Source organism: Caretta caretta, chromosome 19 (assembly GCF_965140235.1).
Source record: "Caretta caretta isolate rCarCar2 chromosome 19, rCarCar1.hap1, whole genome shotgun sequence".
NCBI classification, from domain to species: Eukaryota; Metazoa; Chordata; order Testudines; family Cheloniidae; genus Caretta; species Caretta caretta.
Window position 1 is genome coordinate 5,107,422 of NC_134224.1, and position 17,574 is coordinate 5,124,995.

At 43.8% G+C, this 17,574-nt stretch overlaps 1 protein-coding gene across 4 annotated transcripts in view; it reads left to right on the forward strand.

Moving 5' to 3' along the window:
• CSMD2 (CUB and Sushi multiple domains 2) overlaps positions 1 to 17,574 on the forward strand; it is a 549,151-nt gene that overhangs the window by 336,400 nt on the left and 195,177 nt on the right. For all 4 annotated transcript variants that reach the window (XM_048825804.2, XM_075121410.1, XM_048825805.2 and 1 more), the window contains 3 exons: positions 7,916 to 8,242; positions 12,465 to 12,659; positions 15,303 to 15,441. In XM_048825804.2, the coding sequence (XP_048681761.2) occupies positions 7,916 to 8,242; positions 12,465 to 12,659; positions 15,303 to 15,441 (661 nt within the window). The remainder of the gene's footprint in view (positions 1 to 7,915; positions 8,243 to 12,464; positions 12,660 to 15,302; positions 15,442 to 17,574) is intronic.

Below are 17,574 nucleotides of genomic sequence, written 5' to 3' on the forward strand. Positions count from 1 at the left end.
CACAGGTCTATTCTGTCCTCCAAAACTCTTTGCTCTTCTAGTCTGGGGTTCCCCGCACTGTCCTGTTAAAGCACCCAAACCCTGTCCAGCAATGCCCGATGGCCCAATCCTGGGCTATGAGCAAGTGATTCAATTGCGCCAAATGTGTGATCATTTTACGTTGTGGATAATTATGGAATAAGCTGTAACTGGCAAGTGATACCTTTTGACACCAAATCCTGATGAATATGGGTGATGGTTTCACCTTCCACTCCCCCTCCTCCATTACTTGTGCTGGTGAGTGTCTCAGGAGAATTATTTCTGAAATGGAATCCTTTTCTGGCACATGTTAGTTCAGTGTCTTCACGCTCATGGAGCTGTAGTTTGCTGGACCCGTCAAGCACTGTAAAGGTAAAGTGTGTGTCTGTGTCTGTGTGTGTGCATGTAGCTGTAGATGATTATCATCGTGGGTTCGTGAAGAGGACATGGGGGCAAAGCTTAGGGTTTTACATTGACGTTCTGCTACAAGTGTGGAACCTAATGAAGAGTGGTGTTTTTGTTGGAGGATCCATATTTTTGGGTCTGTTTTGAGATATGGTAGGGGTGAACCAGAAAGCTTGGGTCCGTGTCCTGATACAAACTTCTCCAAAGTTTCCAGGTGGTTCTAATCTGGGGTTTAGTTCAGGCTCATCTCTAGTTTCCAGTGATTTTTCCTTTATTATTATTAGTTATTTCATTTTTTTTTAATTAATTAGTATTGTGGTAGCACTTAGAGCCTCTGTCATGGACAAAGGCCGCATTGTGCTAGGCTTTGTACAAACCCAGAACACAGGACAGCTCGTTGCCCCAAAGAGTTTAACAAGTGACATTATAGTCCTTTTTCAGAGTAGCAGCCGTGTTAGTCTGTATCCGCAAAAAGAAAAGGAAAATCTCCCCACTGTGTTTTCCACTGAATGCATCCGATGAAGTGAGCTGTAGCTCACAAAAGCTTATGCTCAAATAAATCTGTTAGTCTCTAAGGTGGCACAAGTCCTCCTTTTCTTTTATTATAGTCCTTGCGTCTTTTATTTTTTCCTTAGTTGCAGTCCGTGTGGTGCACTCCCCCAGTTCCTTGCGTTTCAGGTTTCAGAGAATCCAGTACACGCCAGTGGAAACTTTTTTTTTTTTTTAATTGTGAAAGTTTCTGCCATCTCTAGTTGTGAGGTGCTGGTTTACAGCACAACTTCACATGGTTGTGTTATGGGTCTGGGTGGTTATGACGTGGCATGGTGCTTTGTGTTGTGACAGTGTGTGTGTTGAACTGCAAACTTGCAAGTTCCCGTGCCCTGGAGCTGACTGGAAAGGAGACTCAGGGTTGTCACACTGTATGGTTAGAAATGCTTTTTTCTACCCAACTGTAGTTTCCTATTCACCGCTTGAAACCTCCCTCCAGTCTGTATCTCATTGCTTTGACATATATACCTTGTAAAATGGGCACTTACCTGATACTGGGGCCTATTCGTTAGATGTTTTAGAACTGGCGATTTGTGCCCCAAACCTCTTATAAAGTAGCATGGAGTGAATCAGCTGTGCCTGTTGCGAGTTGTGGCGATTTTGAATTTGTCCCGCAAAAGCACCAGCCATTGTGTGAGCAGTTAGCAGCTTGGCTCTGAGCTCCTAGCCTGAACTCCCATTCAGTTATACAGCACTAAAGGTTTGTTTTTGTTCTTCGTGAATCCTTCCAGCCCATCTGTGCACCTGATGTTTTATGCCTCATGTATAATTTTTCTCCCCTTTAGCGGTAATTACTCTTCCTGTTAATCCCATATTGGCTTTTTATACCTGCTGAATAATCCTAACCCCCCCATTGCAAATGGTATGTTTTCTAATTTGAAACTGAGTGGCTAACCTTTTGCATTCACTTCCTGATACATACATATAGGATTACGAGTCGGTAATACAAACTGTGATAGACGTTTTCCCAGCGCCATACTGAACAGCACCATGTAATTTTGTGTAACTCGACAAATTTTCAATTTTAGCTCTAAATTAACCTGTCAATTGTTTACTCTTTCTTTCTCTCTTTCCTGCTCTCACTGCCGATGATTCACGGCAGCAAATGGAACCACCCTAACAAAAAACAATTTGCGGGTTTTCAATAAGAGGAAAAAAATCTTCTCTGTATTTCTTTATTTTAAATTATGGAAATTTATTTTGAGACTGGGGAACCCAGACAGCCAGATTCCAGAAGGCAATAATAATCTGTTGAATTTAGTTGCGCTAAGCTTTGTCAAAAGCAGAGTAGGTCTGGCGGGGGTAGGAAATCCAGTTCTGTTCGAAGTACAGAGATGCCATTTTTGTGTGTGCAGATTTTCAAAATTTCAACAAAGCTTTTTTCACCCCAAATTTAAAATTTGTTTCACAGAAAACATTTACTAACCCCCCGCCCCTGCAAGTTATAGAGTTGTTCATTTAAAATATATAAAATAAAATATTACTATTTTTTAAAAGTTACCCATGTCTGACCCATTCTAGGTCTATTAAAGAAAAGGTAAATAGCTCCTGTTAAGTTATTTGAGAAGAAAGGCAGTTTTGCTAACTTGTGCATATGCAAATCCAGCCAATACCCAGCATAGAAAGAAATAGTTGGATAAAATAAATAACCTGAACTTTTCTCCTGAATATAAAAAAAAAAAATGACCTGAATCTTAGCAAAGGGGCCAAACCAGAAAAGGGGGTTAAACCACAAAATTGTCTCTGGATTCTAATTTTCTAAAAATCTGTGTGTGTTTGGCTCTGGGCTTTTGGCTTGAGTCCGACTGTAGGTCAGATAAATGCCATGGGGTCATTAGTAGATGGCTTTTTGTGCATCTGAGAATTTACATAGTCCGACTTGGACTCTAAGGCCTAGTCTCCACACAGATTTTGTACCAGTCTGACTGTTTGGGGGAGGGATGTGATGTTTAAATACTTATGCGAGTACAATCCTAAGTGTGTATGTGGTTATACTAATATGAAAGAGCTCAGGTTGGAATAGCTTATTCCCCTTCCTGTACAGAAATAAGATATGGTGGTAAAAACACTTTTATGCCAGCATATTTCCACATTAGGATAACTCGAGTGCTCTAACTATTCCAGTACAGTTAAAGCAGTACAAAATTTGTGAGTAGACTAAAAGGCCTAAGAGCAAAATTGAGAGGTAGTGTGTAATTAGACTGCATAAGGGTACATTAAATTCCTTAGACCTATTTACTCCCACTTGCTGACATGTGACAGTCTATGAGAGAGGCCAGCACCAGCTTCTAAAGAGGATGGTGCAAAAACCATGCAAAGGGCAGCTATGGAAGGGGGCTAGTTTCTTCCTGTCCCTGCCACTCATTAGTGGCTGGTTTATGCTGTGAAGCAGAGAGAATCACATCCCTTCCAAAACCCTTGGTAAATTTCAGATAATTATTCAAGGCGACTGGGGTTGTTCAAATCTCCAGGAGTTCGATCTTTACAGGCACTGGGCGGTTTTCTCATTTTAACAGCCATGGAATAAGCTGTTTCCTTTCTCTAATGGAAATTGTTCCAGTGAACTCCGTGTAATGTTTCCTCTTTATCATTCTTTTTCCTTTGTTCAGTGCTGATTGAATATGGTGTGTATAGCGTATGTTGCATCTGCAGGCTGCTCCACCCCTCTGTTGCTAAGGGGTGAAACCATTCTTCTAGGTTATACCTGTTGTGGATGTTACTTGCTCATCTGTTTGTAAACTCAGTTTGTTTAGTGGATTTTGGGTGAGTAAGAGGACATTTGTCATTTGTTGTTTTGGGGCTGATTTTTGCCTTATATGCTCAGGAAAGGTACTGGAATGAGATCCCTAGATCTGCTTTTATCCACCAAACAAATAGAGGATGGGCACTGGCAGGGCAAGCTCTCCTGCCAGTGTGCCTCCTCTCTGACTGCTATGGGCCATGAAGGCAACTTCTGGCTTCAGACAATCAACAGAGACTGCCATGAGTGAGACTAGTTATTGCTGAGTGATGGCATGGTGTGTGTGTGTTTGCGTGCACATGTGTGTGCGATATGAACATGTATCCACAAAGACTCATTAATAACTTTTGGTTACTGTTGGCCAGAGTCAGGTTCAAAGAGGTTAATTATTCATGAAATGCTCTGAATCCTCTGAGGGCTCCCCTGATTCCTTTGGACCATTGTTTCTTGGATTACTCTGATCTCTATATAGATGTGGGATTTGTAGCTCTTATTACCAACCTTGTTTCGCAGTTGCAGCCATGTAAGAGTGTCCTGTTCTTAAAATTAAGCTGTCATTCTGCATCCAAAGTCTTTGTTCTCCATTATGGCCCCAATTCATCAAAGCACTTCAGCACTGAGATTTAGGCACATGCTTAAATGTAGCATGTGCTTAAGTGCTTTGCTGAATTGGGGTTTATTGTCCTATGGTTCATTCCCAATCCATTTCTTATTATGATCCACAGGGATGTTTCTGTTTCCCCGTCTATGACTCAAGAGGATGTACCTGCTCTGTTGCTGACTGGTGGGCCAGACCCTTCCGATAGAAGGGTGCTTGTTTTGTGTTTGAGTGTGGGTGTATGGTGTCCATCCAGCAGGGAAGTCACAGAGCGTCCGATACCACACCACTTCCTTCAGTTGTTGTAGCTCTCTTAGCATCTGTATGGAGTTGGCTTTGGTATGCACAGGTCAAGCGGGAACCATGCTTCTTGTTTCTGTAGCGGGTACCTTTAGTTTCAGATAGAACTTCAAGTAGCCTTCAAAGACTGTCCAGGTCTGTCTTTGCCCAGCAGTGGAATTCTGTAGACCCATAACAACATTTTTGGGGCTTGGACAGTTTTTTCAAATACTTCTTTAGTGTCTCCAGACTGGCAACAGACCTGGCTTGGAAGCTCTTAAGCCCAACAGACACAGTGTTGCTCTTAGTCATAATGAGAACCTGAGCTCCTGGATTCCTGACTCTCAGTTTAACTAGGAGACCGGCAAGTATGGTGTTCCAATAGTGGACCCTGCCTATCAGGATAGCTTGAATAGCTTTGTTGCTGCACATTCTGATTGTCAGAGGTGCTGACCAACTACCGGCTGGCTGCTCAACGCCTTTGAAAATCAGGTCTCCGGTGCCTTAAGATCCATTTCCTGGGCTGAATTCTGCTCTTATTTACAGTGGTCTGGAGTAACGATTGTGGCCGGTTTACACTGGTGCATCTGAGCCTCCCTGGCCTGAGGATTTTTCCTTCTTCCTGATGGTGCTGCTGTTTGCTGCGTGTGTCTCTCTGTGTACCTGGGTAGGGTGGGATCCTTACTAGTGGTTTATCTGATTTTTACCTTTGCACCCTTTCTCCCCTCCCCGGAGAAAAGGAAATGTCCAGTGCGTCACATGCCTGTCTTTAATCTGGACCATGGAGTGGTTTTCTCATGTCTCTTGCATTTGTTTGCCTGTCCTAATTTTACGGTGTATTTTAACCAAATATTTTATCTTTGCTACTGTTGTAGCTTGAGGAGATTATTCTTCTTTGAATTGGTTTCTTTATGATGCAGAGTGCCAGAAGCAGGGGACTGCAATCTCTCGAGATTCTTCTTCTTCTCATTATTTAACATTTATATTGCAGTACCTCAATGTTTTGCTAAGTAAAGGGACACTCTCAGTTTGCATGTCTATTAATATACATGGCCGTATCCTCACTTGAGGCTAACCTGTGTCTGAGACAGTGTATAGTTGCTTTATTCCAGGAGCAGATCAGGAAGAAGATTGTGACTCTCAGCCAGTCTGAATCCATTTTTTCCCCCACTGCTCCAGGGCTAATGTATCCTGTGTCAGCCCAATACCTGGCACAGCGCAGGTCTTCCAGCATGCCCAGCCCACCTCCACCCACTCCTACCCAGCTCTGCATGGGCTGTCCGTCCCCCCACACCCACACGCACACACTACTACCTACTATGGCGGTAGCCAGTGCAAGTGGGCCATAATTTAGCCCGTGGTGTAACTCAACATTGCTCTGTTTACTTCTGCTGCTGGTTGCATGGATCAGCAGATCACAATGTTATAGGTCCTACATTATTATTATTTAATTATTGGTATTACTGTAGCACCTTGGAGCCCTCGTCATGCAGCAGGACCCTATTGTGCTAAGTTCTGTACAAACCCAGAACAAAAAGATGGTCTTATTTGGATTTATAGGCCCTTCTAGGAGTCACCTATCTCATACTTCCATAGTAGTGATTCTCCATATTTTTCAGTGAGTGGACGTGGGGATTTTTTTAATAGACAGATATTCCCAGACACATTACAATAGGGTTTAGTTGTCAAAAATATTTGACAGCATTCCTTTTAATAAAGATTCCTACATACACCAAATCCTTGGTAGATGCTGCAGCTCGTTTCTTTTCTCTTTAATCTAGCTGCCTATTCTTTTTGTTATCAAGAGCAGGAAATGGCTTGTAGCTCTTAGCCTCAGTAATGCCCGGTAATGTGCATTTTATTTGATTTAAGACCATTAGGTATTGAAGATAAAGGAAGCTCATACTAGGGGGAGGGCAAACATCAGACCAAATAATTGTATAAATGCCAACTCAAAGCCATCCTCCAAGTTATAGCCTCGTACCAGGAATTAGCGTGAAAAGTATACTGAATGATAGCTTTTAATAAATGTGTATCAGGTGATGTGGTGGGGCCGGGGAAAGGAGCAAGCAAGATGTACATAAAGCATAACAATCATCAGGTAAGTATCAATTAGATAGGAGCATTGCACTTCAGAACTAATGAACCCTATCAGCTAAAATACAGCCTATATTGAAAACAGTCACCCTCTGAGGGCTGAGGATTTTTCGTTTGCACTGATCCCCCCCACCCGCAGCCCCACACACTTAATTATGTTCATAGGGGCAGGAGTCCAGTGCGATTCTTCCTCTTGACATCATGTTAGTCCGGTGAAAGTCAGTGATTTATTCCTATTGGAAAGGGAGCTGTCCAGTGCACTCAGCACTGTAAAACTTGACCAATCATATGTTGCCATGTCTGTTTGAACCAAGCAGTGTGAGTATGCATGGCATTTTTCAGAGAAAATCCAGTCACTGGGCCTATTCCCTGGGAAGTGATTGACCCCAGTGCAAAGTGGCTATCAAATCACAAGGGCACTGTTTTATACCCACATTATTTTGATGCAAATGACTGCAGAAGTGGCAGGCCAATGGTGAATCGAGCCTACAGCTCCTTCCCCCAAGGAGCTTGCAATTTGTAGCCCTGTCCTGCAAGAATTTAACACGTGAGAGTAATGCTATGCATAAGAAGAATCCTGTTGAGTTCAGTGTGGCTGCTTATGTGCATCAAGTTATGTGGATTTGTAGCATGGAGGCTTAGGTTAGAACTGCATTTAGCAAATGATCATGTAAACCAAATAGCACCCTGCAGCCTTCAAATGCCCCCGTCCTGCTGGGAAGGGGATGGTTGAGGGTTGTTTTTTTAAATAGCTCAGTGTTATTCAATGGAATTCATCCTGCAAGGTGCAAACTCCCCTGCAGGGTGAATTCCATTAAGTAACACTGAGTTCTTGTAACAGACAAACACACAAATCCACATGCTACTTCATGCAAGGCTGCTGGGGTGGGTGGGTGAGGACATGAAATCCATTGCAGGAGTGGTGGGACTTTAAAGCTTCAGGGTTACATATTGTATAAAGAAGGGGACAATGCAATCCCTGGCTGGAAAATTATTGACGATTCAGAACCAAGGACCAGAGAATATTTTTTTGATTGAAGATATTTCTTCTTCCCCTTTATAAATAAATCACTGATGCCCAGCAGTGAATGGAGCACTGATCCCTTCCCATCCTAAATTATTTGAGAAGCAAAAAGGTTATGAATTTGCATGGGGGTGAGTGGGGGGAGTAACAAGTCAGGGTTATAGGAACTGTGTGCTGAATGATTGATGGCGATTTCTCATTGCAGTTTCCTGCTTTTTCAACTTCACCACCCCGTCTGGGATTGTCCTGTCACCAAATTACCCTGAAGAATACGGGAGCAGCTTGCACTGTGTTTGGTTAATTATAGCTAAGCCTGAGAGCCGGATCCACTTGGCTTTCAATGATTTTGATGTGGAGCCTCAGTTTGATTTCCTAGCCGTGAAAGATGGAGGGACCCCTGAGTCCCCGGTGCTGGGGACCTTCTCAGGGAGCCAGATCCCTTCCTCTCTGACCAGCAGCGGCCATATAGCCAGGCTTGAGTTCCAGACCGACCACTCCATGGAGAAGAGGGGCTTCAACATCACATTCACCAGTAAGTGCAGAATCCTTCCTTTCTGCTAGCACCTGGAGAACAGGCGTCTTGCCAAGTGGAATTGCCATCTTCGGCCAGATTCCGATCAAATGGAAACCAGAGTAAGTCCAGAGTAGCTCTGATATCTGTGCTGTTACTCTGGATTGACACATGGTGCAGTAGAGGTCAGAATGTCAGCCTTTGGGTCTAAGGCACAGAACTCAGGGACAGGAGTCACAGGTTCTGGTTCCTGGCTCTGGAAATGCAGGTGATCTAATGTGGAGAGGAGTGAACGAGGAATCTGTCTTTCTAAGGTTCTTACCTGGCCTGCATCACTGCAGCATATGAGGGCCTCATAGTCTTTCATGCATTTATCCTCATAACCCTCCCTGTGCGATAGGACAGTGCTATTATCCCTGCTCACAGATGGGAAACTGAGGCAAAGAGAAGTTAAATGACTTGCCTAAGGTCACATGGGAAGTCTATGGTGGAGCAGGAAATCGAACCTGGGTCTCCCAAGTCCCAGGCTGGTGCCATAACTGCAGGACGGGTAATTTTCCCAGCTCGGAAAGGAAGCAGAATCTAGGGTAAGAGCAGGGGATTGGGAGTCAGGATCTCACGTGCCTCAGTTTCCGCATCTGTAACATATGAAAGCTTATCTGACAGAGGTTTGGTTGATTTTAAAAAAACCCTGTGAAGTGCTTTAAGTTCTTTTGTTGGAAGGTGCCGTATAAATGTTCCGTGCTATCATTATTCACTGGGAGGCATGCAGAGCCTCTGGGGACAGTGGGAGAGACACTATATACAATGAAGGAAGGAAACAGACAGGGTTATGTTTGGCTTTACATAAATTCAGGCCTTCCATGTTCAAGTGAATGCAAATGACCATAACAATTGACTGTCATGTTACCCTGTAATGTCCCAAAGAACTTTATTAAACCTGCTCAGCAGAAACGATAAATGATTCAAGCTATAACAGCAGTTAGTGGCACTGCTAAATTCATCGTCTTTCCTGCTGATGACTGCAAATCAGCCATTTTAAAAAAAATGCAGATCTTGAGAACTCATTTGCCACCTCAGATCAGGCTCTTCAGGTAGGGTGGTCTGCTTGGGGCCGTGACTAATACTTGGTGCTTCAGAAGAAAAGGCACACCAGCCCCTCTGCTTGTGCTGCTTTGCATTGCTGTTAACGATGAACTGAGGGCAAGGCCCGCAACATTCTGCCCCCAGACAGAAGTCTCTTCTGTCCTGAACTCCTGAGGACGGGAAAGTCACGTGCTGGCTACTCCCTGTATGAAGAGGTGTGTAGGCCAAATTATCTGCTGTTGTAAATGAATCCTGTCAACTCCAATTCTTTTTGCCCATTTATACCAGCAAAGAATTTGTCCCTTTCTTTTCATCTTTTCTAAAGCTGTCAACCATTCACTTCCTTGACACTGGTTGAGAGGATAAAAATGTAGGGATGGAACCCAAGTTTCTACGTTTCACAGTCCAGTAGATACCACTGTTAGCAAGGGTGTCCTTGTTATTTATTTATGTTCCATTAGCACCTAAGATCCCCAGTCATGAACCAGGACCCCCCAGTGTGGTAGGCACTGTATAAACATGTAACAAAACACCTGCCCTCCCCTTCCCTCCTCCAAAGAGCTTACAACCTAAGGATCTGATAAGGGACAACAGATGCATACAATAGACAGTCGGGGAGCACAAGGAAATGGAGACTGTGATATTCAACCCAGATGTTCCCCCTTTCTTAACTCAAAGCGGTCTTCACAGATCATAGTAGCGCTGTGCCGATAAGATTGCTCCAGACGTAGTCCAGAACTCATCTCAGACAGACAAGTGCATTACACTTGTAAGAGCATAGGTGTGCAATTGATCTGGGTACTGCTGCCTTTCACATGATGCTAACCAGAGAAGAAACTTTGTTCAGGTATGGCACACATAATTCTAAACTTAATGGAACATTAAGATTGAATTCTTGCTTTTTGATTGATTGCTTTGGTTTTTAACTGCTGGTAAAGGCCAGTGCTGAAAACTACCCTGTATCTATGGGTACAGGCAATTCCATTTTCAATTTTGCAATACATAAAAAGGTAATTACTTTGTTTCCTTCATTTTATAATAGCAGTAATGACTGAGGTCAGATATTTCATGGCAGACCGTGGTTCAAGTGCTCTTCGTGTTAGCCTCAGGTCCTCAAACCTTTCATATTCTGTCAGTTTATTGCCCCTCTGTGCACACATGCCCCTTGTTAGCTGTTTATTTTGTAGCATTTCCGGAGCTTTAGGGAAATTCTCTCAGGCAATGTTTTTGTGCAATTTCAAATCTTTCAAAAGTGAAGATTTGTAAAGGGGGTTATTGCAGGTGTTTCCACGGCTCCCATCCCTGTATTATCTCAGCACCTCTCAAATGTCAGTGGTTTTGTCCTAACAGCACCGCTGTGAGGGTGAGAAATTATCATCCCCACTTCGCAGGTGAGGAACCGAGGCGCAGGGAGATGAAGTTATTAGCCCAAGGTCATTCAGCTTCAGGGAGGCCAGGATTTCAACCCCCGAAGTCCCAGAACAGAGCCTCATCCATAAAGCCACCCTTAATTCTGCCTGTTGTTATCAAGTGAAAAATACCGTTTGGGTCGGTGATGCTGGAGTCATGAAAACCGTGTGCGTATGGAGAGAATGGACGGCTCAGGGGAGTGGCAATGGGGCAGAGTTAGCCCCTAGTTAAGTGGTTTGAATGCAGCACAGGCTGGAGTAGGGCACACGTCATTGCTGTCTGATAGCTGGTCATTGCTTATGTGGAACAAGTTTGCCGTCGGAGGCTCTGTCTACACTGCAAACACTACAGTGGCACAGCTGCAGCCCTAGCACTCGCGCCGTAGTGTAGACATTTCCTGCAGCGGCAGAGAAGGTTCTTCCATTGACCTTGCGCTGTCTACACTGGGGCTTAGGTCAGCTTAACTAGGTCTCTGAAGGGTGTGAATTTTTCAGACCCCCTAAGCGATGTAGCTGGGTTGACTTAACTTTCTAATGTAGACCAGCCCTCAGTCTCCACCTCAGAGACCCACCAGTGCAGCCGGCCCTCACTGGCACCATTGGCATCCCTGGACGCAGAGGCTGGGAACCTAAAAGGACAGGGCAACTGGACACCCTCACCCGAAATTCCAAGGCTGAGACACTTTGGTGGGGAAGCTTGCAATGCCGCTGCTCAGCCTGTACCTGCCATATGGACAAAAAATTTTAGGCTGGGATTTCCTAGAGCCCATGTGAGTAGGGCACTCAAATCCCATGAAAAATCACTGGCAGTTGGGTTCCTAACTCCCTTGGCTACTTTGAAAATTCCGGTCTCTAGAGCTTTCAGTCTGATGAATAGACTTACTGTGTTTGTATGATTTACTTAGCTCAAGGAGCTAAAAAGTGGTGTTTCCTCTGGGAGGGCCTGCCAGAGACCACAGCATGGGGAGAGTAAGGTGGAGGCTCTGGACTGGGACTCAGGAGACCCTGCCTCTGTTCCTGGCTCTGCCACTGACCTGCAGGGTGACCGTGGGCAAGTCAAATCCCTTCTTGGTGCCTCAGTTTCCTCATCTGTAAAATGGGGATAATGGTACTGACCTGCTTTGTAAAGCACTTTGAGATCTATGGTTGAGAAGCACAATGTAAAAGTTAGATGGTATTATTGTTTCCACTAGGGCTGCTTGAAATTTGTTTTGAACTTTGACCAAAAATGTCTAGGAGGTGGAAGTTTTGCATAAGCTTATGCTGTGTTTTTCAACCAGCTCTACCCTTCACCTCCAGCTGAGGGACCTGATCTATCTATCTATGGTGCTTAGAGGGCCCCATAACCATAGCATCTGAGTGCTTTGTTATCTTTACCATAACTATCCTCACAGCGTCTCTGTGAGGTGGGGAAGTGCTATTAACACTGTTGTACAGATGGAGAACTGAAGCAGCACAGAGAGACTAAGTGACTTACCCAAGGTTACAGATGAATTCTGTGGCAGAGCAGGGACTTGAACTCAGGTCTTCTAAGTTTTAGGGTAGCACCTGACCACCTGTGCTGTTCTGTCTCTGCTTGGGCCAGCTCCCATTGAAGTCAATGTTGCCTTCAGTGGTGCAGGATCAAGCACCATGAAGCTCTGTGAAAGTGAAAATACTGGATTTGGGTCTGACCTGGTTATTTCTACATTGGCAAGAGGTTGGGCGGGGAAGCTGCTGACTCACCACCATCTTGTCACCCCCTGCAGCGTTCAGGCACAATGAATGCCCCGATCCTGGGGTGCCCGTCAATGGGAAGCGGTTCGGCGACAGCCTCCAGCTAGGCAGCTCCGTATCCTTCCTCTGCGATGAAGGCTTCATACGGACCCACGGGTCGGAGACCATCACCTGCATCTTGAAGGAAGGCAACGTGGTTTGGAACAATGCGGTGCTGAGATGTGAAGGTAAATTGCTGTATCCCCTCCCCGACCACAGGGATGATTTAGTGCCAGGATAGTCTCTTTTGGTTAGGAGATTAAATACATGAGGACTTGAGTATGGCCCTGATCCAGCAAAGCATGTGCTTAACTTTAAGCACATGGATAATCTCATTGAAGAACATGGGCTGCTCATGTGCTTAAGATGAAATTCTTTGCTAGATCAGGGCCTGAGTGCTTAGCATGTTGCAAGATCAAACCCTAAATACACAATTTAATGGGCTGTGTGTGTGTTAGTGTTAGAGAGAGAGAGAGAAATCTCCCACTAGTGGCTGCAGTCAAGAGAGAAGGAAGCTACTACCACTTCCCACTGGTGCCCCAATCCTACAAAGCTTTCTTACGTGCTTTACACACTGTGAAGAGCCCCAATGACATCAAAGGGCACCACACCATGGATAAAGTTCAATTTATGCATCATTCTTTGCAGCACTGGACCCTAAAGGAGACTTCTGTTGTCTCACACATAGAAGCTTGTGTTATTTCGAGCTGAAAGACCAGGGTTCTAATCCCCAGCTCCAGATGTGATTTATGTACCATTGGACTCTTGTCTTCACCCTATAGCTTCCTTAGAAGCTTAAACAAACCAAATAATCACTGAGTGATTAATTCTGTGACTCTTTTTTTTTCCAGATAAATTATGGGATTTTTTTATAAGTTCAGATCTGTCTACAACAGGTGTTTTTCTTCACACACACATACAAACACAAAAAGCTTTCATTTGCTAATAACAAAAATAAAATTCTTTACCACAAGTCTCATGGTGAGATGTAAAGAAAAGAAAAAGGAAAATGTTGAGACCAAAAATCTTATATATTCTTTCAATAATAGAAGAAGCAAAAGGCCTTTGCAGTGAAATGAACAATGAATTTCTTGCTATAGAAATTCAGGCCTGTCTATGAATCTTCAGTCTATCAATGACTGTGTAGTACATCAGACCCCTATAATGAACTCTGGAATTGGATGTTTTGCAGTTACAGCTCCATGCCAATATGTCTGTGACTACACACACACACAAAAGGGAGTGGGGATAAAATTAAAGGTTCTGATATGGATTTCAAAGCAGCTTCTGGTGCTTTAAAGTTTCCAGTGTGGAAAACAGAAATGAAATGAAAAGAGCTTGTTAGAAATTAAAAGGCCTCTTTCCCTCTCTGTTCTCAGAGAAGAGATGCCAGGAAGTGATATTTGCAAGTGTTTGAATTACAGATGTGCTGAAGTATTGAGAAATAATTTCAGCAATTGGCCATCCATGCTTTAATGCCAGTCTGCAAATAGCATGGAGGATACTTTATTGTCTTTTCCATTAAAGGGAGAAGAGGGTACTTGCTGTCCAGAATGATTGTAATTCAGTAGGAAAATGCTTTTTTTGTTTTGTTTTTATTTGATCTTTGCAGGGAGTTGGCAAATGAAATATTTGTTGGGCTGGCTCAGTATTTCCATTCCCTTTGTGAGCCTGAGTGTTTAACTTTGCACATGTCTCTAGCTGGTCAGGGGAGGGGAAATATATAAATAAAATTATATTTTTATCGACTTTTATCTGTGTAAGCTTTGATAACCCAGCTCTATTAACTTGTACTTCTCTCTGTGTGATCTCTTGGCTTGCCTTTGACTTGCCCTCCAGTATGTTCTCAATTAAATGCAAATTTTCTAATTAGTTCTTAAAAAGGAAAAAGTATATGTGTAAAAGTGAATAACAGCTTGTCTCTCTCACCAACGGAAGTTAGTCCCATAAAAGACGTCACCTCACCCACTTTTTCTCCATGAAATACTGGTTGGTGTCTGGAAAATTACTAGACAAGAAGTCCATATCTGGAAAAAGAGCATCTTGTCCCACAAAACCAACAAGGTGGACAGCAGGTGGGAGGTTTGGGAGAGACTGGATGGCTCATGTTTTTGAGAAACTGATTTTTTGCTTTTGAATCACTGATTAGGACACAGCGTGGGAAGGGCTGGTCCAATGCCCTGTCAAATCAATGGATCAGGCCCTTGGGGTCAGACTTGCAAAGGCATGTAGGCACCTAGTGGGCTTTACTAAAGCCTCTGAGCAAATTAGGCAGCTAACACCCATTGAAAGCCAATGGGAATTAAGCACCTAACACAATAGTCACTTCTTAAATTCCCACTGGGCCCCAATCTGCATCTGTAGGTGCCTAAACACCTTTGTAACTCTGGTCCTTAGTGACTGAGAGTCATTAACGCCTGGTAGCTGTTTGTTGGCCTGTGGAAAGTGAGTTTGTTGGGTCTCAGCCCTAGTGCCCATTTCGTAAACCCGCTGCCAGAGCTGGAACTGACTGAAGGCTTTGATGGCTGTCACAACAGAGAGACATTAAGTCCCAACTGGGCCGTGAAGACCAAGCTGTCCTCATGCCTACAGGGCAGGTTTGAGGCCTGTAAGTTGGGGAGTATCATGGGGAATGTTGCATTCGTAGATTTCAACCTCCCAGGCTGTCCACTTTCATGAGCCCTAACTTCACTGTGAACATAAATTACTGACCCTGCCAGTCTAGGAACTGGCATGTCTTACATCAGCATCCTTACTGTCTGCAGGGGACTCGAGGGAGTAAACTCCGCTAATTAAACCTTTCGCCTGATTCCTGTGTCCTCTTTCCCCAGCTCCATGTGGTGGCCATCTGACTTCTCCGAGTGGAATGATCCTGTCCCCGGGCTGGCCTGGCTTCTACAAGGACTCTCTGAACTGTGTGTGGGTGATAGAGGCGCAGCCGGGATATCCCATCAAAATTACATTTGACAGGTGGTCATTAAGGATAAAAAATAGCGTGGCTTCTATTAACTAGTACTGCCTGTGTGTCTAATCCTGTGCTCACTGAAGTCAATGGAAAGATTCCCACTGACTTCAGACAGATCCTTCGTCAGGCTTTATATCCAGCACTACAAAGTAGCACTTATGAGCTTTCTGTTATAGTCAGGTGATGTATTTTGCACATTTTTTCAAAAATTTGCATAACGATCAGGTATTTTTGTCAGGTTTCAGAGTAGCAGCCGTGTTAGTCTGTATTCGCAAAAAGAAAAGGAGGACTTGTGGCACCTTAGAGACTAACCAATTTATTTGAGCATAAGCTTTCGTGAGCTACAGCTCACTTCATCGGATGCATTCAGTGGACTTTTTTTGTGTGATATTTTTCCCGTCATTCAACCAACTCTACAGCTGGTAATCTCTTCCTCCACCCCACCTTCCTCTGAAAATGTGAAATTTTGAAATTGAAATAAATGAATAAATCAGGAAAGGTTTTTTTTTTTAAAGGAAATATTTTCCCTTTTTTCAATCAGCTCTCCTTTCTGTCTACGAACTAATCCTCACCACAGCCCTACCAACTGGGTAAATAAGTATTCTTACCTCCATTTTGCAAATAGGAGAACTGAGGCCGAGAGGTCATAGAGCTGCAAATGGATTCAGTGTCACAGTCATATATGAACCATCAGGCTCCTGTTTCCCAGTTCTGCACTCTGACTACCGTTTGCTAAAATCTAGACAGCATTGAGGATGAGTAAGCCAACAGGTTCGGAGGGTTAAAATAAGAGCTAACCTACATTTTTAGCCAGAGCTAAGAACAAGTTGAGCTGTTTCTGATTTTCAAACTTACGAGAGGAAGCATGGTGCAGTGGGTAGGACAGTTGCTTGGGACTTGGGAGACTCCGGAATCAATTCTGTGCTCCAGCACAGTGGCTTAAGACGAGTCACTTTGTATCTCAGTTTCCTCTCTGTAAAACTTCCAGGGGTGTTGCAGGGATAAGTACATTCTGTGAGGTACTCGCGCATTATGTTAATGAGGGCCAGAGAAATAACTGGGATACAATTTTTTAAAAAACATTACATTCTGGACGTGACTTTGCTTCAGAAAGGCTGCAACAAATTTCTTTTCCCTTACGTATTACAGAGAACTGTCTGAAGAACTGTGGAAACATTTTCATAATGTTTTTTTTCCATATTCCAAAAATGAGATGTTTGGTTTAACTCCATGTACATCACGGATGAATTTAGCACATTCATTACATGTCTCTCTCCTGAGATAGGACTGCGTGGAGAAATTCACACATGATGGATTTAAATCAAAGCCCTTATTTTAGGGCTAAATCTTCCATAGTGGTCGCTAATTTCAGAGAGGCTGACTAGCCGCAATTCCAGTTGACCCCAAACAGGAATGTTGCTCAGTGGGGGAATTGACTGGGGTTTGGCCCGCTGAGCGCATATATGTCTGGGATTATAGAATTGATACTTATAGTGGCTGCTGCTTCTCACAGTCATTCTGATAATCATGCTTCTGTATATTACGATTATTATTTCTATTACAATAGCACTTGGAAGCCCTATTGGGCTGTGCACCGCACATACACCTAGCAGGAGTCACTCCTTGGCCCAAAGAGCTTACACAGGACAGAGAAAAGATGGGAGAGGAAAGAAAGGTGCAGAGAAAGACAAGAAAGAACTGATTCATTCCAGATGACAGAATGGCTCTGTGGTAGACTCAGGAATTGAGCCATTTCTCTTGAATTCCAGCACAGTGCTCAGTCCACTGAGCCACACCATCTCTTTAAATCAACACAACAAAGTGCATGTACGCATAGTAAGAGACAGTTCCTGCCACAACGAGTGTAGGGCCAGATTTTTAAAGGCCTAATGAAATTTTCAAAAGTATCTTGGGGCCTAAAACTCACTGACTTCAATGGATGTTAAGTGCCTAGTTGCCTAAATAGCTTTAAAAATCGGGCCCTTAGCTTCTAGATAGACAAGACAGACAAAAGGTGAGCAAGGAAATGACTTGTTCTAGGTCACACAGCTGGCCAGTGGTAGAACCATGAATTTTGCTCAGGACTCCTAGTCCAGTCTCCTGTGCACTGGACCGCGTTGCCTCTCTGTTATTAGTCT